The 22988-nt window shown below is 43.5% G+C and overlaps 1 protein-coding gene across 1 annotated transcript in view; it reads right to left on the bottom strand.

Moving 5' to 3' along the window:
• Positions 1-315: 315 nt before the first annotated feature.
• LOC135548786 (clathrin interactor 1-like) overlaps positions 316-22988 on the bottom strand; it is a 36372-nt gene continuing 13699 nt past the window's right edge. Inside the window, 12 exon segments of the mRNA XM_064978700.1 lie at positions 316-3200; positions 3328-3432; positions 3435-3492; positions 3658-3932; positions 5360-5437; positions 5941-6022; positions 6456-6702; positions 6866-7046; positions 8113-8286; positions 11540-11648; positions 11762-11858; positions 13225-13329. Of these exon segments, the coding sequence (XP_064834772.1) occupies positions 2845-3200; positions 3328-3432; positions 3435-3492; positions 3658-3932; positions 5360-5437; positions 5941-6022; positions 6456-6702; positions 6866-7046; positions 8113-8286; positions 11540-11648; positions 11762-11858; positions 13225-13329 (1867 nt within the window). The 3' untranslated portion in view covers positions 316-2844.

Here is a 22988-nt window from a genome sequence, read left to right as displayed (position 1 = left end):
GGGGTACCACTGGGCAGGTCAGAGGGACTCAGCCCAGGCCTCATCTCTCTCTCGGTCTGTCCCCACTCTCCCGTTAAGAGTGCTAGGCAGGGATGCAGACAGCTTCACCCATCAAAGTCAATAGTACCCCCCCTTCTCCACAGTCCCATTAAACCCTTGTTCCCCATCACCACCAGGCCTGACAGGCCACTCCGGATGGCCACACATTCATACACCTCCCCACAATGACCTCACAACACACACTTCATACCAAGCTGTGGCATATATGGGCTTAATATCCATGAATATACTTAAAAGGACTCGAACGATCAAGGATCTCAATCAAATAATGATTTATTCTTGTGTCAGCCTCTGTGACCATACTCATAACAGACACGGCATGGGTTTCACTGTGAGGCACCATATAGCCTCTGTCTGGGTAACACTACCAATGCCACTGTACATGATCACATTGGGATGGAAAAGCATATGAATCCCAAATGGCACTCGAATCCCTTTATAGTGCACTAGACACGGAGTGTACAAAACATTAAGGACACCTGCTCTATCCATGACAGACTGACCAGGTGAAAGCTACGATCCCTTATTGATGACACTTGTTAAATCCACGTCAAATCAATCAGTGTAGATGAAGGGGCACAGACCGGTTAAAGAAGGACTTTTAAGACAAGTGCATTAGAACAGGGTATGGTAGTAGGTGCCAGGCGCACTGGTTTGAGTGTCAAGAGCTGCAAAGCTGCTGGGCTTTTCACGCTCAACATTTTCCTGTGTGTATCAAGAATGGTTCACCAACCAAAGGACATCCAGCCAACTTGACACAACTGTGGAAAGCATTGGAGTCAATATGGGCCAGCATCCCCGTGGAACACTTTTGACACATTGTAGAGTCTATGTCCCAATGAATTGAGGCTGTTCTGTGGGCAAAAGGGGGAGGGTCTTGTACATTCAGTGTGTTGGGAACAGGGTGCCATTTGGGACACAACAGCAGAAGCTGGTGCTTATGGTTAACAGCTTTGCTTAATGCTGATGGTTAACCTCTTAAGATGGTAGAACAGGCAATAGAACCGTGGGCATTGAAAGTTCAGCTTAAAACATGCACCTGTAACAGACTGTAGGTTTCAGATATTCAAATGTAATTGGACTACAAAACACAACAAAAAAAATAAGAATTTAAGGACTTGGGGTACTTCTTTGTCCTTTAGGCTTGCTCTCCACGTCATACGGTCCAAGACGTCATCAATAACGCAAAAATGTATTTTTTTGCACACCGAAAATATATTTACATATGGTCAATGAATTATGGTAAATGTGAGGTAATTCCTGAACATTCTGATGACAGGTTGGAAACAGAGAGATGACAACATGAAAGTAGAAAAGGGACAAAGTAACACGCCTACCATGTTTTTATCTGGTGTAGGAGAGACACCTTTCTCCTTCTTTCGAAACTATACTGTATATGCCTTCAACCATTTACAAAATCTTACATCAGATAAGCCACAGCCCCCTTCCCTATCCCTAAAACAAATTCAAACTCTTGATTTATACAGCACATACACTGAACAAAAATATAAATGCAACATGTAAAGTGTTGGTCCCGTGTTTCATGAACTGAAATTAAAGATCCCATAAATGTTCGATACGCACAAAAAACGTATTTATCTGAAATTGTGCGCACAAATTTGTTTACATCCCTGTTAGTGAGCATTTCTACTTTGCCAAGATAATCCATCCACCTGACAGGTGTGGCATATCAAGAAGCTGATTAAACAGAATGATCATTACACAGGCGCACCTTGTGCTGGGGACAATAAAAGGCCACTCTATAATGTGCAGTTTTGTCACACAACATAATGCCACAGATGTCTCAAGTTTTGAGGGAAAGTGCAAATTGGCATGCTGACTGCAGGAATGTCTACCAGAGCTGTTGCCAGAGAATTTAATGTTAATTTCGCTACCATAAGCCGAACTGCAACATCGTTTTAGATCATTTGGTAGTATGTCCATACCGGCCTCACAACCGCAGACCACATGTATGGCGTTGTGTGGGCGAGCGGTTTGCAGATGTCAACGTTGTGATCAGAGTGCCCCATGGTGGCGGTGGGGTTATGGTACGGGCAGGCATAAACTACGGACAACAAGCACAACTGCATTTTATGGATGACAATTTGAAAATACCGTGACAAGACCCTGAGGCACATTGTGAGGTATTTGTGACCAACATATTATTTCCAGTCATGTGTGAGCCAGGGCCTAACGAATTTATATAAATTCCTCATATGAACTATAACTCAGTAAAATCAATTAAATGCTTGCATGTTGCATTTATATTTATGTTCAGTATACATAGGTAACTGGCAAAATAAAGGAAACACCTTAATAAAGTGTCTTAATAGGGCCTTGGGCCACTAAGAGCCAGAACAGCTTCAATGCACCTTGGCATAGATTCTACAAGTGTCTGGAACACTATTGGAGGGATGTGACGAGATCTGGTGACTCGGCTATGGCATATAGTTCACATCGTTTTTATGCTCAACAAACCACTCATGCCCTGTGGATGAGGATATTGTCATCCTATGGGTGCATAGCCATGGTTGCAAAAATAATGGCTTGCTCAGCATTTGTATACATGACCCGAAGCATGATGGGATGTTAATTGCTTAATTAAATCAGGAACCATACCTGCTTTCAATATTTACTATAAGTGTTTCCATTATTTTGGCAGTTACCTGTATATTTCAAAAGTAGGGATTGAAGGGCAACACCATCAGATATTTTTCAAGTATGAGCTTTTCCTTCAAAATGGTGTATTCTGACATACTCTTCAACACAAATCCTTCAGCGCTCTCATTTCCCGAAGTTGACGAAGTTTGCGAAGGCATCTTTTTTGGGTTGCACCATGGCAGTGTTGACCATGGGCTGCCCCATGCCCATTCCTGGCATACCCAGGGTGCCTTGCAGGCCCATGCCTGAGGGGGCCACGCCCAGGTTCATTCCCATGATTCCCTGATTGACAGGCATTCCTCCCATTCCCATGGTACCCGTTGCCATGGTGGGAGGCATGCCCAGGCCTATGGCCCTGGCGGGCATCATGGGGTTGGTCGGAGGTCTGATGGGTGTGGCTGTAGGCTGGATGTTCATATTCAGGCCTCCAAAACTCTGAGCCAAGTTGATGGGTGACTGGACTCCTGGAAGCAGGGGATCTGAAATGAAAAATGAGGTGCTATTACTGTCATTTCAATCTCCCTGCACTGACACACAGATATTCACATTACAAGTGAGTTGACACCCAACAAAGAGAAAAGTAGAGATCTTGAGTTAATAACAGACCTTGCTGTAGCATATTGAGGCTTGGCTTACAGTTGGCCGACTGCATACCAGGAGACAGGAAGTCCAGGCTGATGTTGACACTGGGGTCCGACCATGTGGGGGGAGGGAGGGCTTCTGGAGTCCCATGTGCTGCGGCAATAAGCCCCCCTGCATTGGCCCAAAGTTCTACAACGATCCAAAGAAGAGACAAGACATTAGTCTATCCTACAACCACACAACATACATCATTCTTTGTATTCACAACGTAGACATTTTGTCAGTGATAATGAGGCTCCTCCATCTGCAACAATGACTGGTGTAGTGAGTTGGAGGCCTGTGAGCCACCCGTACCTGTGATCTGGAGATGGGCAGGCCGGTGTTGGCGGCGCCCACACTCTGGCTACCACACATGGAGAAGGTCATGCTTTGGGAGGCGCTGAGGGAGGTGCGATTGGAGCCCATTAGGTCAAAGAGCTCAGCTGATGGCGGTGTGGGGGCCGAGGCTGGGGGAGGCTGGATGCTACCAAACAGGTCTGTGATTGGCTGAGACGGAGTGGTGGTGGTGGCCGGAGGACTGGAGAATGCATTCCAATCCCCAAACTCACCGTTCCCATTGGACCCTGGCCCTACGGAAAGAATAGAGAATCATTTAGAAAATGAAAGAATTCACCAGATTCATATCTATGAATCTCGAACCAGCCTTATACCAACAACTCTAAATAAAACATGTTTTTTCTTTGAAATAAATTAATGAGTTGATGTGCTTATCTTAAAATCTTTTTTCCAAATAAGTAAAGATTTTATTATCCAGTGTTCAGTTTTGTTTTTCCAAGTCAACTTGAAGAGAAATGAATAAGGCATACATGTCCCATTTCTTCTGAAAGGGCGATGTGCACCCTGTCAGGCAGGGCGGGTGAACAATGAAGGTAACAGATATCGCCCCGAGGGGAGTACCAGCACACACAGCCCAGTGCTGATGGGACCTGACACAGGACAGAGTGTGTGCTAACACTAGGGCCAGAGGGTACTGCATGGGAACACACAACACACACACCTGGCCCAGAGGGTACTGCTTGAGAAGGCACACGCGCGCGCACACACACACACACACAAATCCAGGGAGGACTCTGACAATGACTAATTAGTATACACAGAGTGTACAAAACATTAGGAACACCTTCCTAATATTGAGTTGCACCCCCTTCTGCCCTCAGAACAGCCTCAATTCGTCAGGATATGGACTCTAAAGGTTGTCAAGTTGGCTGGATGTCCTTTGGGTGGTGGACCATTCTTGATACACACAGGAAAGTGTTGAGTGTGAAAAACCCTGCAGCGTTGCAGTTCTTGATACACTCAAACCGGTGCGCCTGGCACCTTCTACCATACCCCTGTCTTTCCCAGTAACCCTCTGAATGGCACACATACACAATCCATGTCTCAAGGCGTAAAAATCCTTCTTTAACAGGTCCTCTTCATCTACACTGATTGAAGTGGATTTAACAAGTCACATCAATAAGGGATCATAGCTTTCACCTGGATTCACCGATATCTACGTCATGGAAAGAGTTTTGTCCAGTGTAAATCCAATCTAGATAGCAGATAAACTGCCAAAGACTTGCTGCTGGGGCCCTCTCGTCTTCCCTGTATCCCGCTCTCTTTTTATCCATCCATCCATCCATCCAGAGCAGAGGGTGGAGGATGGGGGAGGTAAGCTGTGTCAAATGGGAGCTGACAGGTGTCTGTCCTCATAAGGCTCAGGAGGTAGTGACTCATCAATATTTCAAGACCTTCACTTCCACAGGACAGAACAACACGTGGGACGCAACCACAAACCCCTCAGCAGGAACGGGAGGGGGGCCTCTGGATCCTCCTAATATCTCTATCGTGGGTGCTTCTGTACTAAGGTATTAACCTCTTCTGCTCCTAGGTTTATGAAAACATTTCTGCTGGACTTAACCTGACTACGAGGTCATTGGGAAGATTAATGGTTGGAGCTGTGATACAGAAAGAGGATACTGTTCAGACAATGGAGCGAGAAAGCGGTGAGACATACCGGCTGATGAAGGGAGACTGGCTGAGGCAGCTGGGGAGGAGAAGTCAGCAAAGCCACCGATGAGGTCTGAACTTCCACCTGGATGGCGCGCGCATGCACACACCCACACACACACACAGTGAAAGAGTGAGAACAGAGTGCGACAGTGGAGGTGATGAAGATGTCTTCATCTTTGTCCCTACCAGAGTGTATGACTGAGTGTGAGAGACAGGCCCCAGCTGTTTGGTTGGAGGCGGCAAGGACACGATGAACAGGGACAGCAGCATCTGTGTGTGTGTATGTGTGTGCATGCAGCACTCCCTTCCCACCAGAGACTGGCTCAGCCTCAGACAGCTGGTCATACTCTGCTACCACACTTCTCTCCTCTAGCTAAGCTGCCTGACATCTGGGCCTCTTAGGCCTGCCCGCCTCCTGCCCTCCCCTGCTCTACTACTCACAGACGATTCTGGAGGAGCGGTTCAGGGCAATTCTATACATCGATGGCTTTGCGCCATCTTGCTTTAGAGTGCCATCACTTTAAATACCAAGCTCTTCTCATTGTCTATACCACTTTGACTCATTCGATAAGTGATGGGTCTTACCTGCTGGTGCCGCCTGAATGGACCCAGAGTCCACCATCAGAAGGTCTGCAAGGCCACTGCTTGAAGTCTGGCTGACCGACGTCTGAAGAGGAGAGAAATAGAATGGCTCTTACACAAGCTGTTCACTTTTAAATGGAGTTGGAATAAAACGGGGGGCTACCCTTCCCAAAGCTGCCACAAGAGGGCAGCATTAGTCTAGAAACAGTCAGGAATAGGCAGCCCAGGAGCTCCTGCTGTTCACTATTCCTGCTGCCATCCACTTCTATCATCTCATTAGACAGTCAGAAGAGACACAACACGGCTTGCCTTCTGTCCCACAGGAAATGATCACCATCTTGTGCTTCAGTCTCAATAAAAACGCACTGATGAAAATAGATGCCGCAGACAATTCAACAGTGTTCTCTATAGGCTTCAAAAGCAGGTGCTGCATGGAGTCCATCCCTGCTTTAGGCCTACGCTGACGTACAGCAGCGGCATAGGTCAGTGGTCAGAGTGGTACACGAGGGCAGTGGTACCTTTGCGTCGTCTGCATCCAGACTGCTCCTGTCCCCTGTGTAGTGTGCGGCAGCCCCCAGGTCCACGGTTTTGGACGGGACGCCGCCCCGTTTGCGTGTGGTGGTGGTGGTGGTCTCTGTTGCCTGGGTGATCTGGATGCTCTTGGTGGTAACAGTCTCCTCCTCGTCTTTGAACTCCACCCCCGACAGACTCCCAGACCCCGACAACGGCCGGCCGTTCCGCGATACCCTGTCCTCCTCGTTGTCACTGGGGGGGAGAAAGAAAAGCCCCCCCCCAAAATACAAACACATTAACAGGAGTGAAGATTATCTTGTACGTGTCTTTCAAGAAGAAATGATCCGTCATTAAGCAGATTTGTATTAACTTAATAAGCATTTTGGCCGTTGTACTTAAATACACTCGGCGGTACCTGATTCTGTCAGGCGAGTCATCCCTCTCCTTCTTGCGGAACTTGTTAATGGTGTCGTCGATGGTGCTGCCGATCTTGTCGCTGATCTCTCCCAGCTTCTCGCTGAAGGGGAAGGCTCCTTTGCTCTTGTCCCAGTCCTCATCCCACTTCCCTTTGGGCTCCGAGTCAAACATTTCTCCCGCTGAGGGGCAGAGGGGGGAAACGGGTTGACACGTGCAGAAAAATGTGTTTTGGTACCATTAACATGTGTTGTAGCTATGCCGAGTGAGCCTCACTTCACTAACACGAGAGGCATTGTGGAAATGCTCTGCATCTATCTGGAATGCCAAATTATGATTGGCAACAGACAACTGTTTATCGCACACTGAAAATGGGCCCCATTGCTAACACAAACATTGCACAGCTACAGTATGTCTGCTGAAACAGAGCGAGCATCCTAGATGAACATCCTAGATGAATGTCTCCCATCGCTGTGGTATTTTGATCCTGTGTGACAAAAATAAATCCCTTCCCTACCACATCACTAATTGACAAATGGTTTGACTAATGAAGTGGGAAATCACAGCAGCAAATCAAAGATATCGGGAATCAAAGGGAGGAATCAATGAACGGCGCATGGAAATAAAGTGCAAACTCTAGTGAGTTGTCTCCAAACCAATCCTAATGAAATGGCAAGGGACCCGCCAGCCCCCTTGATTAGATATCAGAATAGCAGATCAGAAAGCAACAAATCAAAAAAAAAAGGATTTGTGGAAGATCTATTCCGTTACATGAATGGTGAGGTTTCTCTCATACAAACATGATCAGAAATCACACAGATGAAGATGTGAGAGGAGATAAGACGTGATTGGCCCCGGAGTGAAAACAGCTCTAATCAAAAGATCAGTGAGGAGGAGGAGGAGGAGGAGTGAGACGTCTGTGGGGAATAGAGGGGAATGAGGTGTGATATTCTGGAAGCCTTCCGAGTCTGTAGACTGACAGACTGAGGCCTGCAGAGAGAGCGTCTCCAGGTAAATCAGTCAGTGTGTTTACTTACTTTACGTGAACCTTGTATGTCTGCTTACAGGGAAAATGCCCCCGCTGACTGAGGGGAACGTACCCTAACCAACGTTGCAACAGCATAACGTCTATTTCCCCCATCTCATTTAGTGAGAGCACGGAGCTGAACGACAATACCACATTCTCTTCCACACCGTTAGCAGAGCATCACAGATTACGTGCCCTCTCCCCCGTGTGGTGAAACTTACGGCTGGTCTTGCCGAATCCTCCTCCAGTGCTGTCTGAGGACACGCCGATGTACTTGTCCTTATTCTTCTTGGCTTTCTTCCTCTCCTCCCGGAGCCGGTCGTCATCCTGGACAAACTCCACCATCTCCTTCACCTTCTGACGCACGTTGATGCCCTGGTCCTTCCCACTCTCATCTGGCGACGGTAAGGGGGAACACAAGACAACAGGATAGGAACCTTAGTATACAAGCATTCACCAAATTAAAAAGTTCATTTTTTTCTTCCACTTTTGGCTTCACACATTCGTGCCAACATCCCAGGCACCATTGTTTCACTGCCACAACAGGCCTGTCCTGGGGACAGTATTTGCCTCAGCGAGGACTTTATGTAACATAACCTAGCTGTACTAATGCCATGCACCAAATGCTAATTCTTGAGAGGGAAGCATGAAAAAAGATTAGCGCGACTTTAAATAGCCCTACTGTAAATATGTTGGCCTCCCTATTTAAATATTTAATGGATGCCATCACCCAAATACATTTGTTATTGGATTATGTGAAGCACAAAAACACAATATCCAATGATTAAAATACAGAGGCAACCAGAGTTGTGAATTTCTCAAGATAAACTGAACTTCTAGAGAGAGAACCCACATTTATGGCTACCTATCCTTAAGGGACAGTAACCTTGATGAATGTAATGAGATTTAGGCTTCAACGTACCTAAACATTATCTGAACAAAGGTCTGTGTGCATCTCTAGACAGGCTTGTTTAGCCTATAGATAGACCCTGAGTCCTAAATAAGCATTAATGGGTAACTGGTCTAACCACATGTACATTGAGTCATTCAGTCACACACTGAAACTACGAACATAAGAGGTCTCTGAGAGTCAGTCGCTTGGCTCTAGGTTCATTTGTGTAGACTGAAATGAAGTTTAAAGCAAACTGCGGTAGGTAGTTCAGCTCTGGAAACAATGTTCTGAGCCACTTCTAACTGCTAAATGCAACTGGAATCAAAATGGTCCCCTCAAAACATTTCTTGTCCAAAACATTTCAAAACATTTCTTGTTATTAAACGTATTGATGCAATGTCATTCCTCAGTTTTTCATAACCACCAACAATGAAAGGGATTATGGCGAAGATGCGCACGACTCCTGCCAATTTGTTGCCACTGAAAGTGTCAATAGTTTGTAAATCTTTATTCATTGCCAGCTATAACACAAATATTTATTTAGTCTTATTTATTTAGATCACCAAGTAACCTAGAATGTTTGGTTCCGGTCATGTCTGGTATTTCACTAATGTGTATTAATACATTCATGTTGTATCTGAGCCTGGTAGACAACCCTGGTGCTTTATTGGTACAGACAGATTTTGCCTGATGAGAGGCTTTACTTTTAGAATGCTAACATTTAAAGTCAGAAGATTGTATGAATTGTATGCATGCATGCATGTATGTATGCATACATGCATGTATGCATGTATGTATGTATAGTACCAGTCAAAATTTGACACTCATTCAAGGATTTTTCTGTATTTTTAAAAACTATTTTCTACATTGTAGAATAATAGTGAAGGCATCACAACCAACAGTCTTGAAGGAGTTCCCACATATGCTGAGCACTTGTTGGCTGCTTTTCCGTCACTCTGCGGTCCAACTCATTCCAAACCATCTCAATTGGGTTAAGGTTTGGTGATTTCGGAGGCCAGGTCATCTGATGCAGCACTCTATCACTCTCCTTCTTGGTCAAATAGCCCTTACACAGCCTGGAGGTGTGTTGGGTCATTGTCCTGTTGAAAAACAAATGATAGTCCTAAGCCCAAACCAGATGGGATGGCGTATCGCTGCAGAATGCTGTGGTAGTCATGCTGGTTAAGTGTGCCTTGAATATTTATTTATTTTTTAAATCGGAGTGTGTCACCAGCAAAGCACCCCCACACCATCACACCTCCTCCTCCATGCTTCACGGTGGGAACCACACATGCGGAGTTCACAAGTTCACCTACTCTGCTTCTCAGAAAAACACAGCGGTTGGAACCAAAAATCTCAAATGTGGACTCATCAGACCAAAGGACAAATTTCCACCGGTCTAATGTCCATTGCTTGTGTTCCTTGGCCCAATCAAGTGTCTTCTTATTGGTGTCCTTTAGTAGTGGTTTCTTTGCAGCAATTTGACCACAAAGGCCTGATTTACGCAGTGTACTCTGAACAGTTGATGTTGAGATGTGTCTGTTACTTGAACTCTGTGAAGCATTTATTTGGGCTGCAATTCTGAGGCTGGTAACTCTAATGAACTTATCCTCTGCAGCAGACGGAACTCTGGGTCTTCCATTCCTGTGGCGGTCCTCACGAGAGCCAGTTTTATCGTAGAGCTTGATTTTTGCGACTGCACTTGAAGAACCTTTCAAAGTTCTTGAAATTTTCCAGATTAACTGATCTTCACGTCTTAAAGTAATGATGGACTGTCGTTTCTCTTTGCTTATTTGAGCTGTTCTTACCATAATATGGACTTGGTCTTTTATCAAATAGGGATATCTTCTGTATCTCCCCCCACCTTGTCACAACAACTAATTGGCTCAAACGCACCAAGAAGGAAAGATATTCCACAAATTAACTTTTAACAAGGCACACCTGTTAATTGAAATGCATTCCAGGTGACTACCTCATGAAGTTGGTTGAGAGAATGCCAAGAGTGTGCAAAACTGTCATCAAGGCAAATGGAGGCTACTATGAAGAATCTCAAATCTACTTTTTTGGTTACTACATGATTCCATATGTGTTATTTCATAGTTGTGATTTCTTCACTACTATTCTACAATGTAGAAAATAGTAAAAATAAAGAAAAACCCTTGAATGAGTAAACTGAATGTGTCTGAACTTGACTGGTACTGTATGTATGTCTCCTGCTGAATCTCTGTCCTTAAGACAGCTACAAGGTCTCTATTTGACAGGGACAGCAAGCCATGTTTGGAATGTTTCTCACATTCTCGTGACAACATTAGCCTCGAAAGCATGCGTTGTTGTGCCACTGAAAACACAAGGCGAGCTATTCAGGCTAGGTCTAGCACACAAAACATGTACAGAACCCATCAAAGGCTTTTACCTCTGTCATAGCAAATCACAAATGCGTACAGTTGGTATCCATAGAGAAACTCAACTTGAAGATTTAAATACGGTTCATTTGTGCACATTTCATATGTGCATATACCAATTTAAAACCAGAACATGATGGAACTGATTTCAGTACTCCAGCAATGGAGACTTCCTTCTCACTAATGAATCCTCCTGGGTTTTCCATCTGAGAACCAACAGTCTCACCACTGAGGACATCCTGATTGGTTTAGAAGAGAAGTGTGGGATGGTTATGGAATTAATAAACACCTAGGATTAGGCTTCACACTTTTCTTCGTCGTTCTGTGCTGCGCCAGCTCCAAATGTTTCCTTACCGACAAAATGGTAGTTTTCCAAGGAGCGAAGGTCGTAGATGTGTTCCCTCGCACTGGTGACAACTCGCTCCGATCCGTTCCTGATGAGGTATGCAAGTAGTAGTAAGGCCTGGGGGAGAGGTGCAACACAGTTAAAAACAACACGGCACTCGGCTTCCTCACCGCAATCAACATGATCGTATGAATGATACATGAGCAGCGGGACGGAGAGACTCTCCACACCTTGTAAACTCTCCTCCAGTTCTTCTTGTTGTCTTTCAGCATTCTGGTCCACAGCATGTTCATGACCTCGGGGAACTGCTCGTACATGAACGTGGATCTGAGAGGTAGATCAAGAAATATGGATGAGATTAGTGGTAAATGCACAACTAGGGCTTGGCGATATTGCCCTCCAAAAATTCATATGTATATATATCCTTCTTTTTCAAACTTATGGGTGATTCACGGTGTACAACTATTTAAAAAAATAAAAATTTAAACCTTCTCTCTGAATAAGTTTTGGTGTACAATGGAAAAGTCAAAACTCTGCATTTCAAAAACAGTCTGCAATAAACAAATTAATTTGCAGTTTGTGAAATTATACGGTGGCTAACTATAAGCCTTCAACAATAAGGCCAACTAATAATTTCATTATTTGATCAAAATAGTTTTACCTGCTTTTTTGAAATAATCACTGATCTGGCTTTCAAGTCAGTCTAGGAAAATGACATTTTTGTTATAAATGTTACAAGTAACCAGAACCATACACATCCACTAATAATGACTCAGTTATGGTAGCAGGCATTATTGAACATGAACACAGGTCTAAAAAAACAATCTCACAAGCTAGTGAGTAGCCAGCTAATCTTTATTTTTAAAGTATAGACAACATGGATCTCTTTGCTTGCTAACAAGGGAGAACAGTTGAACTGTAATGAATACACCCTCCTGTCTGTCTCCAACTGTTTGAACAACATAGCCTGTTCACTTTGTTTAGATGTTGCCTACCTGGATAAGATGACGCTTATTTCTCAGAAAGAGAACGAATTGCAAATTCCTTAAACAAATGCATATTTTTATGTTCATTGCATGTTTATAAAACACAGACTAAACAGCTAGCGCATAACAGTCTGTGGCTGTTGATGATTATAGGTGGACATGGCAGCGCAACGCCGCGAGCCACAGAAACGGAGGATTAATTTCCCACAATCGTGTTCATTGATACTCCAGTCTTGGTAGGGTCTGCTCTATTAAAAGAGTTGGGAGTTGAGACATAAAAAGGGGACTGTTACAAAAGGTTAAGATATCTTCTATTACACTAAAATAATATCTCAATGTGTTTCGGTGCCCATATAACCGATTATATGTCTGACCAAACCTCAAACGCAAATAGCGAGTTGAAACTGCTTATTGTCAGAGAGGAAGAAGTGATCTTTCATGTCTTTGTTGTTGTGAGTGGCAGGGGGAAGGTCTTGGAGTCTGTGCGAGTGGCAAGATACAGTTACACACAGCACAGAAGGAGCAAAGGATACGAGACCGAAAAAGACAAAATAAGAAAAAAACAAGAAAAAAAACCTTGATTCTTGCGATACAGGTCTTTGAAACATGGCGCTAAAACCTACATATATGGCCCAGTCCTAGGCACAACTACCAGCCTAGTGTTTGTAAATGTGAAAGGACAGTGTTGTGCAGTGGTTGTCCCTTACTTGGCGATCTCTCCCATGAGCTGTCCAGAAGGACCCCAGGAGTCATCGTTGGTGGCCTCTCGCACCTTGGACTCGATCTCAGAGTAGTTCATCACCACATTAGTGCTGCAAGAGACATGATACATTAGGCTAATATAAGAATTACATCAATATAAAAAAACACACACACACACTGAAAAACACTGGTGGATATATCATATACAGTTGAAATCAGAAGTTTACATACACCTTAGCAAAATACATTTAAACTCAGTTTTTCACAGTTCCTGACATTTAATCCTAGTAAAAATTCCGTTTTAGGTCAGTTAGGATCACCACTTTATTTTAAGAATGTGAAATGTCAGAATAATAGGAGAGAGAATGATTTATTTAAGCTTTTATTTCTTTCAGAAGTTTACATATACTAATTTAGTGCATTGGTAGCATTGCCTTTAAATTGTTTAACTTTTGTCAAACTTTTCAGGTAGCCTTCCACAAGCTTCCCGCAATAATTTGGGTGGATTTTGGCCCATTCCTCCTGACAGAGCTGGTGTAACTGGGTCAGGTTTGTAGGCCTCCTTGCTCGCACACGCTTTTTCAGTTCTGCCCAACATTCTTCTATAGGATTGAGGTCAGGGCTTTGTGATGGCCACTCCAATACCTTGAAATTGTTGTCCTTAAGCCATTTTGCCACAACTTTGGAAGTATGCTTGGGGCCATTGTCCATTTGGAAGACCCATTTGTGACCAAGCTTTAACTTCCTGACTGATGTCTAGAGATGTGGCTATATTGAAGCAACATCCTTTTCCTTCCTCATGACACCATCTATTTTGTGAAGTGCACCAGCCCCTCCTGCAGCAAAGCACCCCCACAACATGATGCTGCCACCCCTGTGCTTCACAGTTGGGATGGTGTTCTTCGGTTTGCAAGCCTCCCCCTTTTTCTCCAAACATAATGATGGTCATTATGCCAAACAGTTCTATTTTTGTTTCATCAGACCAGAGGATAATTTCTCCAAAAAAAGTAGTATCTTTGTCCCTGTGTGCAGTTGCAAACCATAGTCTGGCTTTTTTATGGCGGTTTTGGAGCAGTGGCATCTTCCTTGCTGAGAGGTCTTTCAGGCTATGTCGATATAGGACTCGTTTTTACTGTGGATATAGATACTTTCGTACCCGTTTCTTCCAGCATCTTCACAAGGTCCATTGCTGATGTTCTAGAATTGATTTGCACTTTTCGCACCAAAGTACGCTCATCTTTAGGAGACAGAACACGTCTCCTTCCTGAGCGGTATGACGGCTGCGTGGTCCCATGTTGTTTAGACTTGCGTACTATTGTTTGTATGGTTGAACGTGGTACCTTCAGGCGTTTGGAAATTGCTCACAAGGATGAACCAGACTTGTGGAAGTCTACAAATTTTTTATGAGGTCTTAGCTGATTTCTTTAGATTTTTCCATGATGTCAAGCAAAGAGGCAGAGTTTGAAGGTAGGCCTTGAAATACATCCACAGGTACACCTCCAATTGACTCAAATGATGTCAATTCGCTTATCAGAAGTTTCTAAAGCCATGACATCATTTTCTGGAATATTCCAAGATGTTTAAAGGCACAGTGAACTTAGTGTATGTACATTTCTGACCCACTGGAATTGTCTTACAGTGAATTATAAGTTAAATAATCTGCCTTTAAACAATTGTTGGAAAAATTACTTGTGTCATGCACAAAGTAGATGTCCTAACCGACTTGCCAAAACTATAATATGTAAACAAGAAATTTGTGGAGTGGTTGAAAAACTAGTTTTAATGTCTCCAACATAAGAGTATGTACACTCCCGACTTGAACTGTACATTGTGGAGCATGATCTATCATGTCCAGCAAAGGCTTAACTCCTCTGTTCAGACTGGGCCTGTTCTGAGAGCAGCTTGGGAGGGCTCAAGATGTCCATAAAGATCAATGTGACTCAGTGTGGACCATATAGAACAAATCAGCCATTTCCTGTCAGGTCTCAATTCACTCCCATCACCATACCTGCCAAATCACAGAGTAGACCAGTCAGAGTGCCAGGAAACAGCTGGGCTTGACACAACTATCTCCTCTGAACTGTCAGAAGGAGCGTCAGAGTGGGCCACTCCAAGGTATAAAGACAGCAATTAAATTGACTGATGAGGAAAAAGGGTTCTCAAAATCTATCCTGATTCGAGAAGCAGCTTGACCGGATTATTATGACAACTCAAATAGACACCCATAACCACTCAGGTTAATGAAATATGTACCAGCTGACAACAGAACTCATTCATGAACTCTACAAGGCGTCGAAAGAATTCTACAGGGATTGGACTGGCGCATGACGACTCCAATGCTTTCCACAGTTCTATCAAAGTTGGCCAGATGTCCTTTGGGAAGTGGACCATTCTTGATACTCAGGAAACTGTTTGTAGAAAACCCAGCAGCGTTGCAGTTCTTGATGCACTCAAAACGGTGCACCTGGCACCATACTCCTTTCAAAGGCATTTTAATATTTTGTCTTGCCCATTCACCCTCATTGACAAACGCAATCTGGATCTCAATTGTCTCTCCTCAAAAATCCTCCTTTAACATGTCTCCTCCCCTTCATCTACAATGTTTGAAGTGGATTTAACAAGTGACATCAATAAAGGATTGTAGCTTTCACCTGGTCAGCCTGTTATGGAAAGAGCAGGTGTTCCTAATGTTTTGTACACCCAGATGACATTCCATCAGCTGATGGAAGATCCGTGAGAGTGATAAAATGTGATGCAATGTTATTTTAGTGACTGAGATCACACCTAGGGACCAGCCGTTCTTATCTTTCTTAAAATTAATACACCGAAGTATATATTTTTAAACCTGCATATTTTGCTAAAAGAAATACAGGTTAGAAGACAATATTAACCAGGTGAAATTGTGTCACTTCTCTTGCGTTCATTGCACGCAGAGTCAGTGTAAATGCAACAGTTTGGGCCAACTAATTTTACGTAATTATGACATAACATTGAAGGTTGGGCAATGTAACAGGAATATTTTGACTTATGGATGCCACCCGTTAGATAAAAATACCGAACGGTCCTGTATTTCACTGAATGAATAAACGTCTTGTTTTTGAGATAATAGTTTCCGGATTCGACCATATTAAATGACCTGTGGCTCGTATTTCTGTGTGTTATTATGTTATAAGTCTATGATTTGATAGAGCAGTCTGACTGAGCGATGGTAGGCACCAGCAGGCTCGTCAGCATTCATTCAAACAGCACTTTTGTACGTTTTGCCAGCAGCTCATCACTGTGCTTCAAGAATTGAGCCGTTTATGACTTCAAGCCTATCAACTCCCGAGATTAGGCTGGTGTCGATGTGTTCCTGGTTTGAGCCCAGGGAGGAGCGAGGAGAGAGACGGAAGCTATATTGTTACACTGGCAATACTAAAGTGCCTATGAGAACATCCAATAGTCAAAGGTATATGAAATATATCGTATAGAGAGAAATAGTCCTATAATTCCTATAATAACTACAACCTAAAACTTCTTACCTGGGAATACTGAAGACTGTTAAAAGGAACCACCAGCTTTCATATGTTCTCATGTTCTGAGCAAGGAACTTAAACGTTAGCTTTTTTACATGGCACATATTGCACTTTTAATTTCTTCTCCAACACTTTGATTTTGCATTATTTAAACCAAATTTAACATGTTTCATTTTATTTTAGGCTAAATTGATTTTATTTATGTATTATATTAAGTTAAAATAAGTGTTAATTCAGTATTGTTGTAATTGTTATTATTACAAACAAACCCCAAAAAGAAAATATATATATATATTTTTTTTTTTTAAATTGGCATCGGCTTTTTTTGGGGGTCCTCCAATAATCGGTATCGGCGTTGAAAAATCATAAATCGGCCACCCTCTAGTTTGAAGTGCCTGAAATGCATCAGAAAGATTTTGGGAAGAATAGAAGAACATCAGGCAATAATTTTGGATGATCTGTGTAGAAAAGAACATCATCATTGATGAATATGTCCCCCCCCCCTCCCCAGTCTGATTTAGTGCCTGGTCTTGTCCACTCTGTTCTAATGAGTCCTGCGCCGTTTGTGGGCATTGTAGAGGTAGACAGAGTTATCTTTCTGTGAAGCGGTCATAATATTTTGTAGCTTAAAAGGATCAAAAAAGATAAGAGCCTCACCTGTAGTAAGAAAACAAAAGCGCTCTGTTTATTACAACCGTTACTGACTAACCCGGTTCTATGAACCAAGCACAATTGTATTTATTTTATTTAGGTTTTTCACTACATTATTTTCAAAATCAGGCCACCCGAGTTTGGGACATGCTGCGCTAACCCTTCTTCGGTCATCCCTGACCAGGCAGGTGTGTGAAAAGGACAGAGGAGGAGTCAAGACTCTGGAGAATCTCAAGGCCATTCTGCTCGCATCCTCTCGACTTGCCTCCTACTCAAAACCCATTGGAGGAGAAGGCCAGATGGGAGGGACCTCTGGCTTTCTCATCCAAGGGGTTTTGAGGCGGCAAAGAGTAAGCAATTGAGATTCTCCCCATGGCCCAACAGACTCTTCCTTCCCCTGCAGCTGCCAGCACTTTTACTAATCATCCCTACTGTCATTTAGACAGAAAACAGACACTTCCTTCACTCCCACACTCAATAAATTCCAAAGACACACCTGCACAGGGAGGGAGCAGGTTGAGTGGAGAGCCAGGTACGCAGCACCGGAAGCCATTACCACAGATTGGGACATGGATGATGGAAGAGTTACAGGAACAGAAACTTGGTCAGGTCTGAGAGATTGACGTTTGAACACCTGTTCTCACAGGGCAGGAAATGCAGCTCCTTCGACTACGCATCCATCTACTGGGGACAAACTAAGCCTACATGTGCACTGTGCACAACCCTAAGACGCCATGTTTCTTTCTGCAACAACGCAGCAAAAGGAAATCTGTGATTAAACCAGCTTTTGGAACGGATCCCTGGATTTGGCAGAGGACTTGGGATGGATCAATTTACTCTGGTTTAGAATAAACTAATAACATCCAAGAGGGTTCATTAAATCCAGAAACGCAGGTTCACAGATTAGTTCAGTTTCACGACACATGCCAAGCTCTCCCACATGTTGCTGATGGCAATATCACATTTTATGGCTCTAGAGCCCTATCGATAGGGGAAGGGAGATTGACTTAATTCCTGACCCTAATATCAGCCTAGCGAAGAGATCGGACAATCCACAACACTACATTGAAAAGCATATTTACAATTCCCCTCCCTATTCAACCTATTTCACACTCAGTCTATTTGCCTACATTTGTTTGCACATAGTAACCTACCGGGGGTCTAGAGTAGTGGAGGTGGCCCTAAAGGAGTTTGCATGAGTTTGTGCATATATTATGACGACATTTTGTGAAGTTGTTTGTTTGTTTTGGACTTCGGTTAGTTCTTTTTGGGTTGTTCGGGAACACAATATATTTTCTGGAGGCAAGCCAAAGTTCAAAGCCAAAGTCTAAGTTGCTTCGTCAGTGATTGGTCAACAGTTGGGATTCTTCAATAAAGTCTGTAGTCATTCAACAAGAGATTACCCATTTTTTAATTGAAAAGTCCTGTACCAAACATCTTATTTAGATTTAAAATTGCAGGACTAAGATCTCATTGGCAAAAACATCAAAGGTAATGACAGATTTCTTAAATGATCATAGATTAATTCTGACTTTTTAGGAAGTGAATACTGGTTACAGTGTCTCAAAATGGACAATCAGTACTATTGAAGCTTTTTTCAAACATTTTTAAGCGAAGGTCTATCAAGGGAGTATGCGAGCACACTCCTTCGGTTCGGCGAGCTGACGCCTTAAGTGACCACTGGTCTGATTAGGCTAGTCAAAAGCTGGCTGCTGGCTGGGTTTAGCCAGGGCTTTGCCACAGACGGGTGCTCAGATCCTTAGGAGGTCAAGGGTAAAGTGCTCAGTGACAGATGGGAGGACAATGGAATAGAGCTGGGGAAAGAATGACGAGACGAGAGTGATGAACGAGCCAATTATATCAAGTCTGCATGTAAGCATTTCATTGCAGTGTACTCAAATGTATATCATATGTATTTGACGAATAAACAAACTTGAAGCCTGAGATAACGGCCAACCGATCACCCATAGGCTACACAGAGACTCTAGATCAGGGATGTCCAACTTTGAAGGGTTGGGGGCCACAAAAAATCTGAACTCATCATGTGGAGCCGCAGTGGCTCGCGGGTCTGGGTACCGACATCCATACCCACACATGCAGTTAGAGCTGGCCCTAGCCTTTTGGGGGCTCTAGGTGAAATTTTTTTGCAGAACATTTTAGCTTTTGAGTTCGAGTTCTGGTCAGTAATTTGACCATGATTACTACAAGTTTATATCGCTGGCTAGACTACTGTAACTTACCAATCTAAAAAAAAATGTGTGTGTCAGTGACTGACAAAACTGCTGATGCACAAGCAAATGTTGAAATTTCACCTTGTGTATTCTACTATTCTAACTCTCAACAGCAAGTTGAGTCCCAGATGAAGTGGGGGGGGGGGTTGATTCGCAGGCCTACAAAAGGGGGACTCTGCTCTAGATCAACAAATGGCCACAGCTCAAGCCGGTTTGTTCCAAACAGAACATTGGGTAGAACTGGACATTCAATGAAATGGAATACACTTCTTTAGGTGTATGAAGCATGTGTGCTTCATGGTGGATGGATTAACAAACGCAGAGAGAATTTATACAGTCAGTGTCCGTGCACCAGCATGAGTGACAGAGAGCGAGAGCTTCTCCACAGCAAAGCTGCTCCAAGATGAGGGAAATCCTAGTCCACTGAATAATGAATGACAGCGGTTTATAAAAGCAGATGGCCTGAACGGCAAGCGTACCGGCGATGTGCTTACATTTCAAACAGCCTAGAAAACACACACACCGACAGAAGGGCCCGCTGTGTGAAAAATATTCAGCTGAAGATGAGACAAAAGAAGGTGAGCAGTGGCTCTGACTGAAAGGGAGAAGGAAACAGACAGAGCCCAGGCTTCCCTTCCAACCCTCTGCATCCTGGGCCTCTTTGTTCAGTAGGCCCGCCGTTGCCGCGTCTGTTCTGCTCAGGATGTGCCTGCTTATTTACACATGCAGTGGAGAACACAGCCTAGCGGGCCACTGCTGAAAAGCCAAAGCCCTGCACATGAAACAACCTCTAGTTGCTCCAGTCCTCACTCTCCTCTCTCCCTCCTCCTACACTAGAAGATAAACATGCTGCTTCTGAGGAACAGTGGTTCTAGAGGTCAGTTTTCAAATGGAGATAGTGGTGAGAGTAATGAAGGGGACACAGGGGACAACAGCAGTGAGGGAGGGAGGTTGAGAGCGCTCCGCTCACTGACGCTCATTAGAAGCAAGAGGCACTGGACGGACAAGGACATTTGCCAGGGAGAAAAGTCCCTGGGGGATGCAGCCTGCAAGCTCGGTTGTTTTGGAGTAGGTCTATTCCTGAAGCTACTCACACAGAAGTGGCGCTGATCACACTGCAGTGTGCTGGGAGGATATAGAATAATGTACTGCTGGGAGTCATGCCTCAGAAGATAATTTACTGATAAAATGTATTTGCAGGTTGGTTGATGGTTCTGAAGTTCTGTTCATTACTGTAACCTAAAAGGATAATTTGCATTTGCTAAAAGGGTGGCTCAGTCATGGCATGGTTCAGCCTAGACAGTGAGGCCAGCTAAGGGCAAGCTGAAGAACTTCTGGAACCATATTGCTTCAAAAAGCGTTGGAAGAAAACATGGACGGATCATTTCTTCACGTTTGTAAGAGTTTGCGAGTCCTCAGATCTTATCCGAGCGAGAGTTGTCAAAACTCCCCTCCTCTCTCTCATGTTTTCAGGAGCAGGTTTCCTCTGCTCCCTTCAACAGATCACATCTCTCCACATAATAGTGCAATGTTTGACATTTTTCATTCTCCACAGAGTGACGCCTTCTGAGATCTCCCCACACAAAGCCATCAGTCCCGCCATGATATTGATCTTACTGCATTAGATGGGACTTTCTGTCCATTAACTGGCGGAGAAAGCCAAAATAATTAAAAACACAGCCAGGACATGAAGAAGCCGTCATAGGGGATATTGTTAGTCAATGCAATGATATCATCAATATCATGGTTTGTCATACTGAACACAGGACTCATGCCTACACAAAGACAGTTGGAGTGGGCCTTGAAGCAAAGTCATCATTCAAATAATAAATTACTTCTCTCGCGCAATAACAGATGGAATACCTTTGTATTATAACCTACAAGAAAAAGAAAGAAAAAACAAGAAATTCTAGACGATCACTCAAAGTTCCTCCCGTCAATGTCTCAACTTAAGTCTCAGACAGATATAATTGATCCAGTGATCAGCCGCAGAGTACTCAGAATGACCTCTAGGTATAGACTATACGGCCCAATGACCCATCGACTAGCCTAAATGCATATTCTGCAAGACATTTGTGAAAAATGTCAGTCCTCAACAGAAATACAATTCAACTGGCCAAACACACTGAAGCGACGTGTGCAGTGCAGTGCCCCCCCCCCAGGCACTCGACTGGAGCCTCTGTCAGCTATAGAATAAATTACCGTTATGTAACAATAGCAAGCACATTTGTTTCCTGGTTGGAGAAAGTTATGTTAATGGTTCTGTTCAGTATTTAGAGAAATTAACAACAGCCCTGGTGGACATTACTGCAGTCAGCATGCCAATTGAACGCTCCCTAATAACTTGAGACTCGAGGTCGTCCTTTGAAACGTGGACCATTCTTGATACTAGAGGCTGACCGATTAATCGGCATTGCCGATTAATTAGGGCCGATTTCAAGTTTTCATAACAAATCGGTAAATAGGCCTTTTTGGACAATGACATTGCAATCCATGAGGAAACTGCGTGGCAGGCTGACCAGCTGTTACGTGAGTGCAGCGTCAAAAGGACCTTGTGGCTGCAATGAGCCACGGTAAGTTGCTAGCTAGCATTAAACTTATCTTATAAAAAACAATCAATCTTCACATAATTACTAGTTAACCACACATGGTTGATGATATTACTAGGTTAACTAGCTTGTCAATAATCAACGCGGAGCCTGTTAATTTATCATTGAATCACAGCCTAATTCAACTTTGCCAAACGGGTGATGATTTAACAAAAGTGCATTCGCAAAAAAAAGCAAATTTGTTGCACAAATGAACCTAACCACAAACATCAATGCCTTTCTTAAAATCAATACACAGAAGTATATATTTTTTAAACCTGCATATTAGCAGGTAATATTAACTAGGGAAATTGTCTCTTCTCTTGCGTTCAGTGCAAGCAGAGTCAAGGTACTATATATGCAACATTTTGGGTCCCCTGGCTCGTTGCGAACGGTGTTTCTTCCTAACAAAGACCGTAATTAATTTGCCAGAATTTTACATAATTATGACATAACATTGAAGGTTGAGCAATGTAAGCAATATTTAAACTTCTGCATGCCACCTGTTCGACAAAATACAGAATGGTTCTGTATTTCACTGAAAGAATAAACGTTTTGTTTTCGAAATTATAGTTTCCGGATTTGACCATATCAATGACCAAAGGCTCTTATTTCTGTGTGTTTATTATAATTAAGTCTATGATTTGATAGAGCAGACTGAGCGGTGGTAGGCAGCAGCAGGCTTGTAAGCATTCATTCAAACAGCCCTTTACTGCGTTTGCGAGCAGCTCTTAGCAATGCTTGATGTACAGCGCTGTTTATGACATCAAGCCTATCATCTCCC

This window comes from Oncorhynchus masou, chromosome 11 (assembly GCF_036934945.1).
Source record: "Oncorhynchus masou masou isolate Uvic2021 chromosome 11, UVic_Omas_1.1, whole genome shotgun sequence".
Lineage (NCBI taxonomy): Eukaryota > Metazoa > Chordata > Actinopteri > Salmoniformes > Salmonidae > Oncorhynchus > Oncorhynchus masou.
Note: the sequence above shows the minus strand (reverse complement) of the source record. Positions and strands in the feature narration are given on the sequence as shown.